Source organism: Vigna unguiculata, chromosome 11, assembly GCF_004118075.2.
Source record: "Vigna unguiculata cultivar IT97K-499-35 chromosome 11, ASM411807v1, whole genome shotgun sequence".
Taxonomy (NCBI): Eukaryota; Viridiplantae; Streptophyta; class Magnoliopsida; order Fabales; family Fabaceae; genus Vigna; species Vigna unguiculata.
In genome coordinates, this window is record NC_040289.1 from 11675451 (window position 1) to 11698665 (window position 23215).

The window sequence follows — 23215 nt, forward strand, 5'->3', positions numbered from 1 at the left end:
GATACATATTCATAGTCCATCATACATACGTCACACAACATATTACGACCTTCCAAACAATACACTACGACTCGACTCGACTCATCCGGATACATATAACTGGGTCGGATTCAGCGGATGCTCGCACTTGTGGTGGATACCTCTGCTCACCCCCGAGCTGCTCACCCCTGAGCTATGTGTTACAAGTGTTTCATTGAATCATTTTCCCTCACCACAAGGTTAGCCCTTAATGAATTTCAGGCCTCCTGCTACTCTCACCATAGGAGTCAGTCCGCTCTAAGTGAGACTAACTGACCCCTTAGAGTGTCAGGATGCAGTCCTTACCTTGAATCCTTACCTAGTTATACAAATAGGGCACCACCATGGGCACCCACTAACAGGGGCCATGGAATTACGTCCCGACCACTGAAGCGTAGTCTCGGAAGTCTCACCTAGAGACCCCAAGGAATTACATGCTGACACGGACCAACATTCATAAATCAACGATAAGAGAACATTAAATCATGTTTACCATTTCATATCAACCCTGGGATTAATTCCTCATACGCATCACATTTTGAATCCATATTACTAGTCATCACCACCCCATGAATCTAGGGCCTCATCTCATATCAATGCCATGTTACTTTAGTTCCAAACCACTCATTCCTTTCACATGCTAAGTTCCCACCATACCCATCATGCACCATTCATGAATCATGTCACGCATACATAACACTCCATTAGGCATATATCCATACATACGTACATGTATCTCATCATAGCAATCATACCCAAACAATTCCAATCACCCGAGAGTAAACATACAACCAAAACTCAGCACTGCCTCGCCCAGCACCTCGCTCAGGCTGAAAGGTCTCGCTCAGGCGAGACGTTCTCGCCCAGGCGAGTCCTCTTCGCCTAGGCGAGGGCTCGAATAAGGCAGCAGGAGCACACGCGGGATCTCGCTTAGGCGAGACCCTTCTCGCCTGGGCGAGATGCTCGCTCAAAAGAAGAGCGGGTCGCCTGGGCGACCTCTTCGCGCAAAAGGGTTTGGGCGAGTCCCTGTTTGTCTCGCCTAGGCAAGACTAGCTCGCTTGGGCGAAATTAGCAGGTCTCGTCACTATTTTCCTGCAACAGCGACCCAAGCCAGCCCATCCCACATACATTAACACATTCACAGCTCATAACCACATCATACCAGCCCCATAACTTCAACACGACAATTCATAACATAACAAAAACGAAATATGCAAGTGAGCTAGAGCTTTCCTACCTGAAAATGGGTTCGTACAGGTCTTTCGGCACAAAACTAAGGAGCACAGCAGCTCTAGAACCCGACTCGCAAACTGGAACAGCGGGTTAAACGAGTTAATACAGAGTTTCCCAATGTGGCTACGAAAATATACTAGACAGAGACGATAAGGTGAAAGAGTACTTACGTGAGCAGAACAATGGCCAAGCTAAACGTGAATCTGAAGAACGTTGGAACCCTAGCAGAAGTAAAAGGCGGCTGCGGCTCAAGGCAAGGACAATAGTTTTCTGAAAATGGGAAGAATGTTAGGTTTAGGGCAGACCTAGTAACTTTATCTGTTGGGTTGGCCTTAGGTCCACTTACAAGGGCAGCCCACTAACTTTAGGACAGAAAGTATTTAGCCAATTTTTCATGGGCCTTACAAAAAACGTTGTTATACTAAATACTTTTTTTAAAGAGTTTTAATCTTTTAAAATTTTTATAATTTATAATTTATATTAATATTATTATTAGTATTTTTAATGGTTAAAAAAATATAATAACAATTATATTATTATTCTAAAAAAATTTAAAATAAAAAAAAAACAAAAAAATATTTGCACGAATCATAGGCTATTATAATCATTTTGTAAAATTAATTAATTGTATTATATTGTGATATCAATTCTATTTATTATATTTAAATCTGAAATTATTATTGTATCACTTAGATTTATTATTTTAGTAAATTAATAAAAATATTTACAATAATATAACTTAATTTTCATAATACTTTATTATATAATATTTTTATTATTTTATTATTTTAGTACATAAAATAAAATAAATACGTCCCGTGCGTACGGGAGGTGAATGTACCAGTATACATTTGAAAATATAACACCTACAATAATTATCTTTGAATTAAAATATTTTAAAAGTTTACATGGGACGCAGTTCAAACCTTGGCTTTATCTCCTGGGCCTATGAAAAGGCCCAACGTGCAGCTTGGATATATATTCCCCAATATCTTTCCCTTTTTCCCCTCTTCACTCTGAGTTTCAGTCTCACTTTCTGAGAAGAGCGCCAAATTAGGGTTAGGTTAGGGTTTAACCGTTCCTACACTCAATCGTCAATCTCTTCCAAATTCCAATCCCAATTGCAATGGATCCGACCAAGAAGCGCAAGCTTGATGAAAATGGTTTCGGTGATGCCGACCCGCTTAAACTCTCTCCCACCGAGGCGCGAAAACTCATCGAGCGCTTCACCCCGGAGCAGCTTCTCGACATCCTTCAGGACGCGGTGGCTCGCCACGCCGACGTTCTTGCCTCCGTGCGTGCCGTCGCGGACCCCGATGTGTCGCAGCGCAAACTCTTCGTGCGGGGCCTCGGGTGGGACACCACCACAGATGGCCTCCGCTCACTCTTCTCCACCTACGGCGAGCTTGAGGAGGCTGTCGTGATCATTGACAAGGCAACCGGCAAGTCCAAGGGCTACGGATTCGTCACCTTCCGCCACGTGGACGGTGCCGTCCTCGCCCTCCGCGAACCCAGCAAGCGCATCGACGGGCGCGTTACTGTCACGCAGCTCGCTGCAGCGGGAAACTCCGCGTCGAATGCCAACGCAGCCGATGTTGGGCTCAGGAAGATCTACGTAGCCAACGTGCCGCCGGACCTTCCCGCGGACAAGCTCCTCGCGCATTTTTCTGTGTACGGTGAGATCGAAGAGGGACCCTTAGGGTTTGATAAACAAACTGGAAAATCAAAGGGGTTTGCGCTTTTTGTTTATAAGACTCCTGAAGGGGCTCAAGCTGCGTTATTAGATCCTGTCAAGACTGTGGAAGGAAGGCAATTGAGTTGTAAACTGGCGATAACAGATGGTAAGCAGGGTAAGCGAGCCGGACCAGATTCGGGTCAGGCCCATGGGAATGTTCAGCACGGTCATGGGGATGGAGTGGGGGCTGGAATGGGGATGCCTCCTGCGGCGGGGTCTGGGCCTGGGCAGTATGGCGGCCCGCAATATGGGGGACCGGTCGGGTTGGGTTCGTATGGTGGGTTTGGTGGACAGCCTCCGTTAGGTAACCATAATCATCCTCTGAATTCATCCAACCCCGTACCCGGTTCTATGGCCGGTGCTGGTGGTTACGGCGCCGGGATGGGTGGGCCTTATGGTGGATACGGTGGGCCGGGCTCTGCGGGATTTGGTGCTGCAGGTGGGTTAGGAGGTGCTGGTGGAGGTGCTGGTGTTGGTGGTGGGCTTGGAGGAGCAAGTGGTGGGCTTAGTGGTGGTGCTGGTTCTTTGTATAGATTGCCGGGTTCTGGCGGCATGCCTGCAGGTGGTGGAGGGTATCCCGAGGGTGGTCATTATGGTTTATCAGCTTCGGCTGGATACCAGAACCAGCATCACCCTCCTTCTGGTGCTTCTCCAGTGCCTAGAGTTCCACCTGGTTCGATGTACCCAAATGTGCCTCCTTACTACTAAAGAGGTAATACTGGTTGTTCTTGTTTCTGAAATTCTTTGAAGTTTGTGCGGTGGAAGTGCAATTTGTTCATGTTTTCTTTTCCGTTATATTTCTGTATGGACTGCTTGGTTGTTAGTCTGATTATGTTCTGTGTGTATGTGTATGTTTTGATTACTGTTGGTTTTTGGCCTTGTTTTATTTTTTTGATTGTGTATTGTATGTATTTTTTAGACTGAAAAATATTTAATAACTTGCGTTGTTGGGGATAATGTAGCAGATTTGTGGTTTTGGATCCCGAACAGTGAATACTGTGATTCTCTTATGCATCAGTAGCTTACTAAATCCTATATTGATGTTGATTGTAGATAGTGAGTTTGTGATGAAATGCACATCAATAAAATGTATGGCGTAATTCAACTCAGCCTTCTAATTTGTTTTGTTTTAGTATATTATATTTTTTTATGATGTTTTGATGACTATATGTTATTGAAAGTTTATCAGGTACTGTTTTTTTTCTTATTTTATGTTCCAAATAACTTTGTTTATCATCTGTGCCCTGTTATTGCAGTTTGGTCGTTTTGCTAGCACTCATCTTGTTTGTAGTTCTTTTGTCTGTCTTCCTCTGCTCGATTAATTTTATCATGTTGCACATGTTTTTGTATTTGTGTTTTCACTTTTATAAATAATTCGTTGTGTTTGTTAATTGGTCTTTCAAACTATGTTGTTGGTTACATATACTTGGTACCCTGACTTGGGCCGTTTGTGCATTTGGTTCCTATGAAAGGGTGAGCAATGATTTGTTTATTTTTCTTGTCTTGTTTTTACAATATAATAATGTACTTTGGATGGTGGTTGTGAAATGATGAATTGAGTTGAATGGATGTTTGATTCAGGTGTATCATCGCTTATTGGGTGCAGATGCTTTGTGCCTCTGGTGATTGCGTGAATTGCAGACTATGTACTCTGGTGTAATGAATGTGTTAGCCTGTACTTTTACAGCCTCTTGACTTCATCTGCTCCCCTTTTAAGCCTTGATTCATATGAATGTTATTAGTTAAAACCCCTGTTGAGATAGACTAGTTTTGTACTTTTAGAAGGATTATCTGGGCTGTTACAGCCTGTTTTAATTATATGGTTCTGGATTTATTAGCTGAGTTTGTACTTAGTCACATTTTCTTGTGGTTAGTTTTAACAAAAGTTGCTCAATGCTGTGGTTGTTTCGTTTTATTTATGTTTATCAATATTTACTAATGCAATGATTTAGTCATGCTGTCTTGATGCTATGATAATCTGATAATTTACTTTATACAGTGTTGGTCAGGTTGTAAGTGTAATGGTGTCTGCAAGTGTATAATTATTTTCTAACAGTGTTTATACTGTATATTTGATGCGTAATAATTATCATTGTAAAATGCAAGTCATCTTGTAACTATATTGGCGTTTACAAGTTCTAGTGGTAAATCAATTTTCTCATCCAATAAGCTTTCATAGGATTTCTTTCTTACACTGGGGATTCCCATCATTTTGTAAATATGTTCTGGTAATTTGTGACGTTGACTAGTTTACTATGCTTGGGATAGTCTCGAGCCTATGCAGAAAGAATTCTGACATTGAGAATTGGTGATGTTCTCTGAAGCATATGTATTTCATTTTGTCAAAACGACCTGTACTAAAACGCTTGTTTGGTAAACTAATTAGTTTGCTTTATTTTTTTAATAAGTTATGAATGACGAGATTAGGTGTTATTTGGGAATCACTAATGTTTACCTTAATTGCTGATTAAATGATTTTCTTTCCATAATTTGGACTTAAGTAAATTTAAGAACCGTCTTCCCTTCTCAATATTTCCATCTTGTTTTCTCAATTTTATCAATTGCTTGTCAAATGTAAGGTGCAAGTTTATTAATTTCTTATGTTATAGATTATAGATATTTTCACGACAGTATATGAATATTTTAAATTGTTCATCGGTAATAAAATCTTATCCCACCATGTAAAGACATTTTGACTGATCTCATGGCATTATTGGACTTGGTTAAAAGCCATATTTTTATTGATGTTAATGTCCTTCTTGTTCTCCTTTTACCTCCTGTTTTACATTGCTGAAAACCTTGTCATCTAATCTTGTGTCACCCTGACTGGCATCTATACGTGGTGAACAGCCTTAATTTTATTTTATCTTTTCCTCAATAGGTGCAGAACCAATATCTTCTCGCATATAGTAATAATTTTATGGCCGCATATCTTATACCAGCATGCTTATTTTTTATATTACCTTTCTTTTGCGGGCACTTTAAAGATTAAAATCAATTACCATATGGATTTATCTGGTTTTATGGTAGAATGGAAAACCTTATCTTTGAGCTTGGTAGGTATTTTGTGGTTTATATTGTCTTCAATTTTATCATTATTGGTATGGTTAAGCTTTAAGTATCTTGTATTCTTTAGTTAAATTATTTAAATATTCATGTTGATGCAGCAATGCTTTTTTATTTTTTTAAATTACTTCATTTTGTATGTTTTACGTTGTTAATGTAGCTGAACTTAATGTTAACATTGTATGATAATGCATTTGATATTTTAGCATTGTTAATGTAGCTATACATTTTAATTTGTTAAAACATGTAGCTTTGTCTAAATACAGCCTGTCAGTTAATAAATCTTAATAATGACCATATTTACTTAAGTACGTTTTGGTACCTCTGTTGTTTTTAATTTCCCATTTCTGGGCACTTGAATGGAGTTATTAGACTTTGTATAATTGTATCAGGCGTGTGCTCTATGATTTTATTGTCAGCAGTGTGGTGAGTTGTTTCACTAGATGGCTGATCATTGGCATGGGTTGCTAAGAAATCTACTTAATTTTAATTTGTAGTTCTCTTACTCTAATATAGTGCGGTATTGTCTTTCCAGTCTTGCTTTGAGTACAAGTCTGTCAGACCACATTGTATGAGTTGACGATTGTGATAAAGAACCCACTGTAGGTTTGGTTTGTGAAAGATATGTGTGAAATTGCGAACTCCAATGAATTGATACTGTCATTTCTAATCTGATAGGATATAATAGCATCATCTTCTGTGTATGGCATGAGATTATTGATTGCTAATGTAGAGACGGGATGAGCATACTGTTTTGCACTGTTTACTTTAGCCAGACATTTATTTATTACGACAACGGTGATGAACATCGTTGCTTCCTTGTTGGTTTTTCTATTCTCTTTGTACCCAAATCCTTTCAATATATTGTTTAGCAAGCAATGAATTCTCAAATCTAAGGAGATGTTAAGAGTGCCATAAAACTCTTGCCGTGACAATGGTCATGAATCAAACGTGTAGGCAGGCTTAATTTGCATTTGCAAGAGTCTGATTGAGTTGAACCGTATACAATGCTATCCTAAATATACAAGGTTGACATCTCTCAATTTATTGTAGCAGTCTGATATTTTGGATATGGATTGTGCGTACATTTTTTGCTTTCTATACCCAACTATTTTGATTCTTCTATTCTATACCCCTTCCTTTCTAATTATGCTGTAGAGTGCATTTTCACATTTGTGGAATTTGTTTGATTCTTAGTTGCTTTATATATTCTTTACTAATTTCATGTGTTGTGCTTTCTACTCTATCCTCACCATTTTGGATGATGCTTGCTTTATCGAATCTTGGATGATGCTTGCTTTGTCGAATCTTATACGTTGTGCTTATCAGATATCGGTACTTCATCAAAAAGATTAACCTTTTTGCGCGTCAGATTAATACAGCAGTTTCGAAATATAAACCGGATTTACTTATGTCGAATTATCTTCTTTAGTTTTTCTGTCGTTATATACTGATGCCTGATTATTCTCAGCACTTTTATCTTGTTATTCAGCTTCATTTGCGTTGAACTGAAAAACGTCTCTATCGTAGTAATCTTCTTATCCAGTGTGCAGATAATATGTAGTGTTTAATATTGAATTTAGTTTTATAGATTTGAATGCATATTTTGTATTGAGTGAGAACCCCTAAAGAGAACAAATAAGTGGTACTATACTAATCACTGTGATTGGCTGTATTTCTGGTAAAATGTTGCTCTACTCGTCATGTTGGTTGCGTACATCTGGTTGGTTGAGCGTGATGTGGCGGAGCTTAACTGAGTAATTAAAGTAAGAAACAGTGGTCCCATATGAATCTTCAAACATGGTTGGCATGGAAGAATTGAGAATGAGTTTTCAGACTTGTGGTAGCAGAGGGGTACACGTCTCCAAAAAGAATGGGCACTACAATTTCATCTTGTGCTGCACCCGTCCAATTTCTTACATCTGAGGCCTGTACCGCGCAGTCAGTTTCGTCTTAATGATTAGAAGTTTCCTTTTACATAATATTTTCAAGTTATAAATAGAATTAATGAGTATTGCCACGTTGTTTTATATCATAAAATTCAAATGGTTTGAGAGGATGAAGGTATCTATGGTTGGGTCAATTATTGGAACTGTTTTTTATAATATTAAAATTTCGTACTATGATGCTTTTTACGTGAGGTAGGCTCTGACGAATCGTTGGGATATAATAGAACTTTTAAAATTAAAATCCTTTATTTCAATATGGTAAGCAATTTTTATCAGATAAAATGTGTTAAATGTTTGAACTTTATGAGAATAAGCTTTGGAAATGTTTAATATTTAATGCGAAAAATGTTATAATTAAGTAGGTTTAATATTAGTATGTTTAAATATATATTAATGATGGATGAATAGTTAAATACAGAAGAAAAAAGAAATAAAAGAGAAGAAACTAAATAGAAAGATAATATTAAGTGTGGCCGATGTAGAAAAAGATAAGACCAGTGAGAAATAATGGAGAAAAAAACGAAATTAAATGTTGAAAAGTGATTTGTAGAGAGAGAAGGGGATTTTGGTATTTCTATTTATTTTCAGAGAAAAAATTTATATTCAAATTAGTAGGAGACCTGAGCATACACTCACGGATCGTATTTTTTCATTTTATGTTCTCTAATAACAGAAATTTTGTTGTTATTATGTAAAAAATAATTATTTTAATAATAATTATTATTAGTTTAATTGTATATAATGATTAATTTTATTATTTAAATATATTATTTATTTATTTAATTATAATAATTTATAATAATAATATAATAATAGTAATATTAATATTAACAATAATAATATTATTAAATTAGATTGAATATATTTTGAATAGAAATACGTGTACATATAAACATTTGTATATTATATTAAAATAAAATGTATATGTACGGATCGTTAGATATAAACAAAAACATATATATTATACTAAAATAAAATGCATATTTATGAGTCATATTAAAGTAAAATGTAGGTATATTATGTAATATGGTTTGGCATAAATGTTAAAATTTTTAAATAAAAACACGGAAAGATATAAATACATGTATATTATATTAAAATAAAATATGTATCCACATGTCATTGTTAGAGTAAAATGTAGACTTACTTTGTAATATTGTCCTGTATAAAATAACACAACATGAATTTGATGTTAAAATTTTTAAATAAGAACATATGTAAATACAAACACATGTATATTATATTAAAATGAGATGAGTATACATGGGTCGTTGCTAAAGGTAGAATGTAGTCATATTATGTAATATGGTCCCGCACAAAATAAACATAACATGAAATTGATGTTAACATTTTAAATAGAAACACATGTACATTACATTAAAATGAAATGCATATGCACAAGTTGTTGCTAAAGTAAAATGTAGGCATATTATATAATATGGTCCCGTACAAAATATAAACATGAAATTGATGTTAAAATTTTTAAATAGAAATACATGTAGATATAAACACATGTATATTATATTAAAATAATATGTGTATCCACAAGACGTGTTAAAGTAAGATGTATGTAATATTGTCTCGTATAAAATAATATAACATGATATTGATGTTAAAATTTTTAAATAAAACCACATGTAGATATAAATACATGTATATTATATTAAAATAAAATGCGTATCCACACATCATTGTTAAAGTAAAATATAAGCATATTGTATAATATGGTCCCGTATAAAATAAATACAACATGAAATTGATGTTAAAATTTTTACATAGAAACACATGTAGATATAAACACATGTATATTAGATTAAAATAAAATACATATGCATAGGTTGTTGCTAAAGTAAGATGTAGGCTTGTTATATAATATTGTCTCGTACAAAATAAACATAACATAAAATTGATGTTAACATTTTTAGATAGAAATAGGAACACATGTAGATACAAACACATGTATATTACATTAAAATGAAATGCATATGTTAGGGTCGTTGTTAAAGTAAAATGTAGACATATCCCATATCAAATAAATACAACATAAAATTGATGTTAAAATGTGTAAATGTAGATATATTATGTAATATGGTTTTGTATAAAAATAAATGAAACATGAAATTGATATAAATTTTTTTAAATAGAAACAAATGTATATATAAATAATAATAATAATAATAATAATAATAATAATAATAATACGAGGTCGTTGTTTATTTTTTCTTATTTTTTAGTATTTTTAAAATATTTATTATTGTTATTATATTTAAATCAACAATTTGTTTAAATAATTTAGTTATGTATAATTATAAATATAATATTGGTAAGGCCCATTTATTTTGCTCCCTTATTTTTAAGGGCTGCCCTACAACAGTTGGGCCTAAAGGCTGGCCCATAGGATAAAAGCATTATCGTCTTGCCCTAATTCACACTTCTATTCACTTTCAGAAAACTCAGCCGTCATCTTTCCCTCGCGCCTAAAATTTAGCTCTACTAGGGTTTAGCTCCCGCTCGTTCGTACCAGCTCAAGAGTTCGCTTCATTTCACGTAAGTTGGTCTTGAACCTTGCTTTCCTTTCCGAGTTGTCTTTCATGGGTTCAGTTAAAGTTCACGTGGTAACCCTATTATACTTCTGTACCACTGTTTTCCAGCTCCTAAGCCTCTACTCGGAGCTGTGGTGCTCTGCATTGCTTGTCAAAGACTGTGTTAAACCCTTCCAGGTATAGGAAGCTAGAATCCCTCCAAAATGTCTGAGATATTTGTGGTTGTTGTTGTTGGTCTTGCGTTTGATTGCATTTTGAGCACTGTTATAGATGTATAAAATGATTGGATCACTACTTGGTATGCTATGTTATCTGCTGCAGGAGAAAACAGTGGCGAGAACTGTTAAACTCGCCTAAGCGGGCATGTCTTGCCTAGGCGAGGTTAACAGGAGCTCGACTAAGTATTTTTGCCACGAAGGGTCGCTCAGGCGACCCACTGTAATTTTAAGTGAGCGACGTCTCGTTTAGGCGAGGAGAGTCTCGCTTGAGCGAGAACGCGCGTAAAATCTCTGTACTAGAAGTCGAGCTCTCGCCTAGGCGAGGGAAGCTCACCTGAGCGACGGTCATTCTCGCCTGGGCGAGATCCTGCTGCCTGAGCGAGAAGCTGGGCGAGAAGGTGGCTGGCCTTGAAGTTTTCCTTGATTTAAAATGTGATTATGTGCTTGGGTGGTTATTACCTTTAAGAATATGAGCTGAATGACTTTTATGAATGGGATGGTATGAGAGTTATGATTTATGCGTTTTAACATGATGTGAGTATGATATATGTATGAGATGATTCATGAAATTGAGATGATAAGTTTGACATGAGTTCGGCATGAGACATGAAAGAGGTTGGTATTGATATGGCATGTTAATGATATGAGACAGAGTTCCATATTCTGGGTTCGAGAATAATGAGTTGGCATGGTTTGGTTGGGAATACGAAAGAGGTGAATTTTGAGAAATTGTATGAGACATATATGTACATATATTGTGTGTATGCATGCCGAATCTGTTTGATTGATTAAGAAAGTATGGGCCGTGTCAGTGCGTAAGTCCTTGGGATCTCTTGGTGAGATTCCCAGGGTCGTGCTTCAATGGTCGGGACATAATCCCATGGCCCCTGTTAGTGGGTGCCCATGGTGGTGCCCCATCTGTATAACTAGGTAAGGATTCAAGGTAAGGTTGCATCCTGACACTCTAAGGAGTCAGTTAGTCTCACCTAGAACGGACTGACTCCTGTGGTGAGAGTAGCAGGAGGCCCAAAATTCATTAAGGGCTAACCTTGTGGTGAGGGGAAATTGATTCTTTATAACACTTGTAACACATAGCTCGAGGGTGAGCAGAGGTATCCACCACAAGTGCAAGCATCCGCTGAATCTGACCAGGTTATATGTATCCGGATGAGTCGAGTCGAGTCGTAGTGTATTGCTTGGGAGGTCATAACATGCTTGTGTGATGTATGCATAATGGACTTTGAATATGTATCTGACTTCATTCATGAAATGTTTTTGGCTCTAGCTTACCCTTTGCTTGTTTGATTGTCTTGTGTGTGGTTCTTCTCTTTTGCGATGATCATCAAATTATTGATGTGAGCAGAAGCGAGAGGTTCTCGCGGTCAACAGGAGAACGGTGACTCCGCTGCATAGTCCATCTGGGCTGGAGCTGATGTTTTATTTCTTTTCGCTTGGCTTTTCTTAGGGCCACGACCCATGTATTCTATTTGACTCGTGATCTTTTATATTCCTTTTTACTTTATATCTGGTTTTTCCTGTGGCACCGTGGTGTGTCTTATGTTGTAAGGAGTGGGTTTAAACTCCAGGACTGCGCTAAGATATTATTCTAGTGTGACGCTTCTTTAATTACGCTATTAATTTAATGAGGTGTTACATTTATGGTATCAGAGCGGTCATTCCTTAGGTCTGTGGACTTGGATGTCCGCTTAGCTTTCTCTGTGTCATCTAAGTGTTCTTAGTTAAATTCTTGCCTTTATCAAGGCTAACCAAGTTATTTTCTGTGTGCCAGTGATCTATGGCACCTCTTCGTAGGACTTCGCAATCATCTCAGGGTGACGTACCCGATATCGCCAGGGCAATAGAGGCGATGGTAGCTGCTATGACGCAGCAGAGCACGTCGATGATGCAACAACACGAAGCATCCATGCAACGATAGGTAGCGTCGCTTGAGCAGCAACATCTTGTGATGCAGCAAATGGAGGCTGCGAGGGTGGCTGCGGAGGATGCCCACCCACAACATATGGAAGCCCTCCGCCAACTGGAGGAGAACAGGGCAGATGCCACTGTGTTTGGTCCTGAGCCACGGCCGCTAGTCAGAGAGTGGAGTCTGGAAGACTTCCTGAAACACCATTCCGTGAAGTTCAACGGGAAGACTAGTCCAGATGCAGCCGATCAGTGGCTGAAGGATCTGGAGAGAATCTTCGATGCGAAGATGTGCCCCGCAAATAACAAGTTGGCCTTTGCCGTCTACATGATGACCGGGGAAGCTGAACACTGGTGGATGAGCATGAAATCTATCATGGAGGAGAGAGGAGAGCCTGTGACTTGGGAGGCCTTCCAGGGAAAGTTCCTCTCAGAGTATTTCCCCGATAGTGTTAGATATGCCAAGGAGGTGGAGTTCCTCCAGCTCACACAGGGAGGAAAGTCAGTAGCTGATTATGCTGAGAATTTCAAACATCTCACCCGTTTCTACACCTTGCCACTCGACGAGGAGTGAAGATGTCGCAAGTTTGAAAATGGACTCCGCGGCGACATCCGCTTGATGGTAGCACCTTTGTCCATCAAGGGTAATGGAGAAGATGAAGAACGAAGTAGAGAGTCAGAGGCCTCAACAGTCTCAGAGGATTGGTGGACCATCTGGGTCCAAGCCCAAACATGATGAGCGGAGGAGACCATATGACAAACCTCCCCATCAGCCTTAGGGGTCTAGGGGTCTTCCTCCCCAACAAGGTCGAGTGCAGTGTTACATATGTGGGGGCCCACATCTGAGGAGTGCTTGCCCGCACATGGAAGGTTACCGCAGATGCAAAAACTGTGGCACAGAAGGCCACTTTGGGAAGGACTGTCCCAACCTTGCTAGGACAGCAACAAGCCCTCCAGTTCAGACTCCTCACCAGCATCAGCGGAGAGACAGAGGCAACAAGCCTCAGGCGACAGGCATGGTGATGTTATGACAGGAGTAGAGGCGACTGGTTCAGGTAACTTGGTTATGGGTTGTTGCATGATAGCTGGTGTGTCTTGCTGTGTATTGTATGATTCTGGAGCGACACACTCCTTTGTGTCAGATGGTTGTGTGAAATGCTGGGTCTGCCGGTATGCGAGCTACACTGCGAGCTTGCGGTGTCTACTCCGACGTCGGGATTGGTCACGACATCGTCCTTGTGTGCTAGGTGTCTAGTGGAGGTGGAAGGACGCAGGTACAAGATGAACTTAATCTGCCTGCCACTGCAAAACTTGGAAGTGATGTTAGGGATGGATTGGCTCTCTGCCAATCACATCCTTATAGACTGCCGGAAGAAGAGGCTGTTGTTTCCTGACTTAGAGGAGCTTGAGTTGGTGTCTCCTCAGGGGGTGGTGAGAGAGATCCAGAGTGGCGCGCAATGCTTCATAATCTTCGCCCGTATGGAGGTGGGAGAGAGAGAGGCCATCAGTTATACCTGTGGTACATGAGTTTGAAGACGTGTTTCCGGATGAAGTACCAGGGTTGCCTCCCAGTAGAGAGGTGGAGTTCTCTATTGACCTGGTACCAGGAACGGGCCCGGTGTCGATGGCTCCATATCGTATGGCTCCGGTAGAATTAGTGGAACTCAAGAAATAGATAGAAGAGCTGATGGAGAAATAGTTCATCCGACCCAACACTTCACCTTGGGGAGCACTAGTGTTATTGGTGAAGAAGAAGGATGGGAGTTCGCGCCTGTGTGTGGACTACAAGAAATTGAACAAGATGACGATCAAGAATAAGTATCCACTCCCGAGAATTGACGACTTAATGGATCAGCTGCATGTGTCATCGGTGTTCTCGAAGATATATCTGCGATCGGGTTACCACCAAATTTTGGTAATGGCTGATGATGTACAGAAGACGGCCTTCAGGTCCAGGTATGGCCACTACGAGTATGTGGTTATGCCTTTTGGTGTGACCAACGCTCCGGCAGTGTTCATGGATTACATGAACATGATCTTCTGGCCTTTCCTAGATAAGTTTGTTGTAGTCTTCATAGATGACATCCTTATCTATTCCCGGACTCAGGAGGAGCATGCAGAACACCTGAGGTTGGTGCTTGGTGTTTTGAGAGAGAAACAGTTGTACGCCAAGTTGTCCAAGTGCGAGTTCTGGATGGGTGAAGTTCAGTTTTTGGGGCATGTGATATCCGCCCAGGGGATTGTAATGGACCCAGCGAAGGTCGAGGCAGTGGTAAAGTGGGAAAGTCCTAAGTCGGCCACAGAGATCAAGAGCTTTGTGGGGTTAGCAGGCTACTATAGGAGGTTCATAGAGGGATTCTCCAAGATAGTGGCGCCTCTGACTTTGCTTACTCGGAAGGACCAACCCTTCACTTGGACAAATAAGTGCGAGGAAAGTTTCCAGGAGTTGAAGAAAAGATTGACTAGCACTCCGATACTAGTGATCCCGGATGTCGGGAAGCCATTCGAGGTCTACTGTGACGCATCTCATCTTGGGCTCGGTTGTGTTTTGATGCAAGAGAAGAAGGCTGTGGCGTATGCCTCGAGACAACTCAAGGTGCATGAGAGGAACTACCCCACTCATGACTTGGAGTTGGCGGCCATAATCTTTGCCTTGAAGATTTGGAGGCATTATCTTTATGGTGCTCAGTTTCGTGTGTTCAGCGACCACAAAAGTTTAAAGTGTTGACATGAGAAGCCAAGGTGGTTTGCTTCTTGAAGATTTGATGAAGATTGAATGAAGCTCTTTTGAACTATCTTGAAGCCATAAACATTGGAATGAAGTCTACATTGATGAAGGAAAGGAGATTTGATGATATCCATGGTGATCAAGGTTGGAATGTGTGCTCTCCATGTACTTACATCATTAAGAAAGTGTGCTTGTAGTTTGTAATTCATGTTGTAGACCTTAAAGCATTAATTAGATGTAGTTTGGTCTTTGGTGTGTTTTTTAATCTGTTGAATGGTTTTTCAACAGGTTAAAATGTCTCTTTTAATCTGTTGAATTCCTTTTTAACAGGTTAAAAGGTTGGCTGCAGTAGTCTTAAACTGCAACAAATTCAATCAGTTGATTTAGTTTTTAATCGACTGATTTCACTTAAGTTAAGTGAAATCAACCGATTGATTTGAAAATCAACCTGTTGAATTTCGTAACAGTTTGACTATAAAAGCTGTGATTTTCGAAAGAGAGGTCTGTTGATCATTTTAGAGCACGAATTGGTTCTGGAAACTTGTGGAAACTCTCTCCTTCATGATCATAGGTGTTGTAGCTGTTGAAGATTGATCTTGGATCAATTCTTGAAGCTTTTGGCTTGGTTTGAAGCTTGGAGAAAGTGGTTTGTGGTAGGCAAGGCTGTGCTACCACTAAGGTTTGATCTTTCTCAAGCTTTGTGCGTGTGCCTGGTGGTTTTCCAGGTCTGCAAGAGAGCTCTTGCTGTGCTGGTGTGATTCTTGTGTGATTCAAGAGTCTTTTGTGGTGTTTTTACATATTTTGGAAGTGTAAGGGTGGATTCTTTGTAAAACTTTTGAAATAGTGCAAAGTCAAGCTCAGGTTGCCTTGACAAACTGGATGTAGCTCAGGTTTGAGTGAACCAGTATAAAAATTCGTGGTGTCCTCTCTTCTCTAACCTTTCTCTCTTGCATTTTCATTTTAAAGTTTCAAGAACTTGTGTTTTAATCATCTTTTTCATGTTCTTGCATGTTTTCATAGCATCTGAAGCATTGAGCATGTTTGTATAATCATTTGGAACTGATCTTGATCATTCTTGAGCATTGTTTCTGGTTTAAAATTCAAATTCACATTTCTGCATTTTTCCCAGTATTTCAGTCGACTGTTTTTCAGTTTCAATCGATTGATTATACCAGAACATAATCTTTTTAGTAAAATCAATCTGTTAACTCTATTTTTGATCGATTGAAAATGTATAGTTCAGTACTGTTTGCATCCTAACTTGGTGATCTATTTGATTCAATTAAAGGAGGTTTTTAGCTTGTAAAAATAGCCTAAAGTTTTAACTAGCCAATTCAACCCCCCCTTCTTGGCTTTTCAACCATTTCAAAACTAACAATTGGTATCTAGAGCAAGGTACTTGAAATTTGATCAAGGTCCTAAATCTGTTTTGAACTACTTGAAATGGTTGAAAACAAGTTACCCTTTGGTGAAGGTGCCTCAATTCATAGACCCCCTATGTTTAGTGGCATTAATTACTAATTTTGGAAAATTAGGATGAAAATCTTTATTGAGTCAATAGATCAAGGGATATGGGATGCAATCATAAATGGACCATATACTCCTAAACATATTGTTGATGATGTGCAGGTTAATAAGCCATGGACTCAACGAAATGAGGAAGAAAGGAGGAGAGCCCAATATGATTGCAATGCAAAGAATATCCTCACTTCATCTCTCAACATGGATGAGTTTTTTCGTGTTTCACAATGCAAGAGTGCCAAGGAAATGTGGGAGGTTCTTGAAGTGACTCATGAAGGAACCAATGATGTTAAGAGAGCTATAAAACATGCCTTGATTCAAGAATATGAGCTATTCAAGATGAAACATGGAGAATCCATAGCGGATGTGCAAAAGAGATTCACTCACATAGTCAACCATCTCATAGGCTTGGGTAAGGAATTTGACAAGGAAGAGTTAAACATCAAGGTGCTAAAGTGTCTTGATAGATCTTGGCAATTAAAGGTCACGACTATATCAGAAACAAGAGATCTATCTACTTTGACTACAGCTGCATTGTTTGGTAAGCTTAGGGAGCATGAGATTGAGATGCAAAGGCTTAATGAGCTTGAGTCAAGTGAGAAAAAGGTCAAGAACATAGCCTTGAAGACTAGCACTAAGAAAAATGAGGAACTCGAGGATGAGGTGGCTGAATCAAGTGAAAGTGAGAACTTGAATCTCCTTGTCAAGAGGTTTGGTAAGTATCTCAAAAGGAAAGGTATCAAAGGTAATCCCAAAAGGTATACTTCCAAACACAATGAATCAAACTCTTCTAATTTTACATGTTATAACTGTGGGAAACAAGGACATATCAAAATTGAATGTCCAAATGCTAACAAAGAAAAGGAGAAGAGTGTGGATAGGAAAAAGGAGAAGAAGTCAAGGGAGAAACGTGCATACATTGCATGGGAGGACAATGATGATTCAACAACAAGTAGCTCCTCACAAGATGAGAGTGAAGAAGCCAACTTGTGTCTCATGGCTAGTTATGAGTCATCTTCCTCAAGCCAAGTAAGTTCTCTAGACTTAAATGACTATAATCAATTGTTGCATGATTTTGAAGAGTTGTATAATGAAGCAAACAAGATTTCTGCATTAAACAATCGGTTGAAAGGCTTAAACAATTGGCTGGAAAGCAAAGTTAGTCAACTGGAAAAAGAAACAGCTGATTTAAAAACTGATTTTGAACATTTGGAAATTATTTACAGTAATTCAACCGACTGTTTTAGAAATCAGTCAGCTGAAAGATACTGTGAAAACTGCACAGTTTTAAAAAATCAAGTGAAATACCTTATAAAAACCTGTGCAAGGTTCACAAGAGGAGGAGCAAACTTAGAGGCTGTTCTTGGTTCACAAAATTGTGTGTTTGGCAAAGCTGGACTTGGTTTCAATCCTTCTTTTCAAAAGAAAACCAAGAAGTTCTTTAGTTTCTTTTCTAAAAGCATGCCAAGTGACATGTCATTCATTTCATGCAACTATTGTATGTAAAAAGGTCATGCTATTAAGAACTATCATGCTAGAAAATATGATGTTCCTAAAGGGATTATGAAATGGATCCCAAAAGGATCTAGAAAGGCATAACCATGATGGACCCAACCTATCAAAGGGTACCAAATAATCCAAATCTGTTTTGCAGGTCATAAAAGGTGATAAGAAAGATTTGTGGTACCTTGATAGTGGCTGTTCAAGACATATGACAGGAGATAAAACCAAATTTGCAAAGTTGGAGTTAAAAGAGGAAGGTTTTGTAACCTATGGAGACAACAACAAAGGAAGAATCCTTGGAAATGGAGTCATAGGCAATGGATCCTCTTTCAACATCAAGAATGTGCTGCTGGTTGAAGGACTCAAACACAATTTGATAAGTATAAGTCAACTATGTGATAAAGGCTTTAAAGTCATGTTTGAACCAAATAGTTGTTTGATATATGATGCACATGGTAGTATTGTTTTTCTAGGCTATGCTACACAAAGTCATGCATATAGAGTCTATAATAAGAGATTGATGACTGTTGAAGAGTCTATGCATGTTGTATTTGATGAAACTAACCCAAAATTGCAAGATCAAGTGTCAAAGAATGCAGATGAGGAAGATATACTGTAGAAGCAGATTGCTGCTGCAGGAAATTAGTTGGCTGAAAAGGAAAAACAGTCGACTGAAAAAGCTGCAGACAGCAAATTGCCCAAGGATTGGATCCAGCCTAGAGGTTTATCAAAGGACAACATCATAGATAATATCAAACAGGGAGTATCTACTAGACGTAGGATTGTATTTTGTGAACATGTTGCATTTGTATCTCAAATTGAACCTAAGAATGTGAATGATGCTTTGAATGATAGTAATTGGATTGTGGCTATGCAAGATGAACTCAATCAATTCACAAGAAATGATGTGTGGTTTCTAGTGCCTAAAACTGATGATATGAATATAATTGGAACCAAATGGGTTTTTAGAAACAAAATGGATGAAGATGGTAATATAGTAAGAAACAAAGCTAGACTAGTTGCTAAAGGTTATAATCAAGAAGAAGGCATTGATTTTGATGAAACTTATGCACCTGTAGCTAGGCTAGAAGCTGTGAGATTACTCTTAGCATATGCTTGCATGTGTAACTTTAAATTGCATCAAATGGATGTGAAAAGTGCATTCTTGAATGGTTTTCTAAATGAAGAAGTGTATGTATCACAACCTCCTGGATTTGAGGATCATCTCTATCCTAACCATGTTTTCAAATTGAAAAAGGCCTTATATGGTTTAAAACAAGCACCAAGGCAATGGTATGAAAGGCTAAGCAATTTTCTCTTATCAAAAGGTTATGCTAGAGGTGCAGTGGATAAAACACTCTTCATTAGAAAACATGATAATGATGTTATACTTGTTCAAGTGTATGTTGATGATATCATCTTTGGTTCAAACAATAACACATTGTGTGAAGAGTTTGTTGCAGCAATGCAGGGAGGGTTTGAGATGTCCATGATGGGTGAGCTTGCCTACTTTCTAGGGTTGCAAGTCAAGCAACTCAAGCATGGAACATTTTTAAATCAATCAAAATAATGTTTTGACTTGTTGAAAAAGTTCAAAATGGAGGATTGCAAGGAAGCTGCCACTCCAATTGCAACAAATTGCCTTATGGATGCAGATGAGGCTGGCCAACCAGTAGATTCAACCAAATATAGAGGGTTGATTGGGTCTTTGCTCTATCTTACAGCAAGTAGGTTAGACATTCAGTTTGGAGTATGCTTATGTGCTATATTTCAAGCAAATCCTAAGGAATCACACTTTAAGGCTGCAAAAAGGATTCTAAAGTACCTCAGAGGAACAACCAATGTTGGTTTATGGTATCCATGTGATTCTAACATATCTCTTAGTGGTTTTTCAGATTCAGACTATGCAGGGTGCAAATTGGATAGGAAAAGCACAAGTGGTACTTGCCATTTACTTGGATCAAGTCTAATCTCATGGAATAGCAAAAAGCAAGCTTGTGTGGCACTTTCCATAGCTGAAGCTGAATATATTGCTGCTGGACATGGTTGTGCACAAATCATATGGTTGAAACATCAACTTTTGGACTATGGTGTAAGCCTAAGTAAGGTACCTTTGTATTGTGATAATACTAGTGCAATCAACTTAACCAAGAATCCAATCCAACATTCTAAAACCAAGCATATAGAGATTAGACATCATTTCATTCGTGATCATGTTCAAAAGGGAGATTGTGAAATCAAATTTGTTAAAACTGAAAATCAATTGGCGGATTTGTTTACAAAACCATTGGCTAGAGATAGGTTTAACAAGCTAAGAACTGAACTAGGTATTTTAGACTTCAAGAATGTTGTCTGATGTGTTTGTAGCATGTTAATCTTATGTACTCATGCTTTGATTTCATAAAAAATTGCTGCAGTATGCAAAAATTAAAAACTGTCATAGTCAACCTGTTGATTTTGCATTTCAATGTGTTGATTTCACTTAAATCTGCCTCTGTTTGCGAAATTCATGATCTGTCAACCTGTTGTTTCTGTATTTCAACATGTTTATTTCACTTAAATTGCCACTGGATGATGAAAAATTGATCTGCTATGATTTTTGATCTACTGTTTTCATAATTCAGTATGTTGATTTCATTAAAACTGAATCTGAAAAAATAAAGTTCAATTTCACGATTTTCAATCGATTGATTTTCAAAATCAATCAGTTGATTTCACTTAACCAGATTCTGTTTTTTAATCTCTGATACTCTGATGCTGTTTTAGTCGACTGATTCTATTTTTAACCTGTTGATTTCACTTAAACTGTGCTTTTACTCACGAATTGAATTGTTAAGCTGACTCAGTCAAAGCAAGCATCTTTTTGTTAGGTACTATCTGCTCTTAATTGCCCATTTCATCAGCCATGTGTTACTTTTACTGAATTGTTTGACCAAAAAGCATTCTTGTGTACAATTCCAATGTGCATGCAGCTCACATGATCTGAACTGATTGATTCTCTCATAAAAACACATTGAAAACATCATGAATGCACGAGATACTGTTTTGGACTGCATTAAATTGATTTGGGTAACATAAAACGAATTAATTAGAAAAATTTGCACCATTTAATCAACTGTTTCTGAAAATCAGTTTGTTGAATTATAAATACTGCACTTGTGTTGCTGCATTTGCATCATACATCTCTTAGAAACAGCCATACCAACACTCATCATGCCTTGTCGTTCCCAAAGAGCTACCCAATCTGATGATGAGCACTCCACTCCTCCTACTCCAAGGTCTCCAAATCATGAAAGTCATGGGAGAATTGAAGCATGGTTTGAGGATCATGAGGACAACATTGAAGTGTTCCTCATTGAGATGAACAGGAAGCAGATCAGTATTCCTAAGGTGCTGCGGTTCTCATGGCTAAGGACTGAAGGCTTTGAGAGCCTATTCTAACAACTAAAGCATCAAAAGTTGAAGTCCTTCCTTGAACTTTCAGGGAAAATATATCCAGACTTGGTGAAGGTATTTTTCACCAACTTAGAGTTCAAAAATGATGTCCTACTGTCCAACATCAAGGCTGTTCAAATGGAGATCAACAAGAGAGCTTGGAAAGATGTGGTTGGACTCAAACCAAGGGGTGTGCAAGTGAGAAAAGGTGAAAATGGGGCTGTTCCAGAATTCAACAAGATGCAATACTATGGCCAATGCTTGAGGAATCCTATTGCTGAAATCAAACACTTCCATGTTGGTGGTCTCAAGGTGGATCAAAGGTTACTTGGTATGATTTTCACAAAAATCCTTGTTCCACGTGGTAGCAACCATTCAACAATGAATGAGGGAGATTTGATACTCATGTACTGCATTCAACACAACATTCAAGTGGATTGGATCTATGTGTTTCATGATCACATGCTCAAGGCCAAGAGGCTCACGGATTTTAGACTTCCATATGTGGTTTTGGTGTCTAAATTCATTGAATACTTTGGTATTGATGTAGAAGATGAGCTAGAGGAGTCAACTGGACTATTGAACCATACCTTCAACCAAAATCTGCACAAAATGGGCTTTATCAAGGTGGGAAATGGATGGACAACTGCTGGAGCTGTTGTTGGTGGTGCACATGACCATGAAGTCAGTCCAAGTGATGCAAATCAAGAGGAAGAACCAAATGCTGCACCTATGGACTTGATTCCCTACAATCCTCCAGAAGATAGAGGCCCTGTGTACTCACATTTTGAGAGGATGGTGCTGAACCAGCTGCATGAGCTCAATGTGTCTCAACATGAACATCACAACTATTGCAATGAGAGGTTCAATGCATTGGATGGCCAAATCCATGATATCCATGATATGTTCCACTCATTCCAGACCAGAAATGACCCTCAGGATGACTGAGTGTGGTGGTTGTTTAGGATCATGCATTGCATTCTTGTGTTTGTGATTTTTCAATTTGAGTTCTGTCAGTTTCAGTTGGTTGTTTTTCATTTCAGTCGACTGATTATATCAGCTTTATGCATCTGTTTTCTATTTTCAGTTTCTGTTGGTTGTATTTCCTTCCAGTATTAATCAAATGATATGCAATGCTTGTTATCTTTATGCATTTGTTCTGTTTGATGAATCCAAAGGGGGAGAAAAATTGGAAAATTGGAAAGTGGATAATTGATCACATTAAACTAAGCATTAAAAATTGGAATCAATAATCAAATCTGAATTTGAACCCATATTATTGATAGGGGGAGCATGATCACAATTGTATACTTGCTAGCTTGTGTGTATTGCTGTTGTAAAAT

General features: G+C 38.3%; 1 protein-coding gene across 2 annotated transcripts; it reads left to right on the forward strand.

Annotated features, from left to right (window-relative positions):
- The first annotated feature begins 2241 nt into the window (after positions 1-2241).
- LOC114169313 (UBP1-associated protein 2C) lies at positions 2242-6943 on the forward strand. Of its 2 annotated transcripts, none has more exons than XM_028054422.1 (2): positions 2242-3698; positions 4593-6943. In XM_028054422.1, the coding sequence occupies exon 1, from the start codon at positions 2378-2380 to the stop codon at positions 3692-3694; it is 1317 nt and encodes a 438-aa protein (XP_027910223.1). In that variant the 5' UTR covers positions 2242-2377; the 3' UTR covers positions 3695-3698; positions 4593-6943. The 2 variants fall into 2 exon arrangements, with proteins under 2 accessions (XP_027910223.1, XP_027910222.1); XM_028054421.1 differs by having other exon boundaries at positions 4568-4955.
- The last annotated feature ends 16272 nt before the right edge of the window (positions 6944-23215 follow it).

Bases quoted from the DNA above. Each gene is read 5' to 3' on its own strand.
- LOC114169313 (XM_028054422.1), top strand. From the start codon at position 2,378: ATGGATCCGACCAAGAAGCGCAAGCTTGATGAAAATGGTTTCGGTGAT.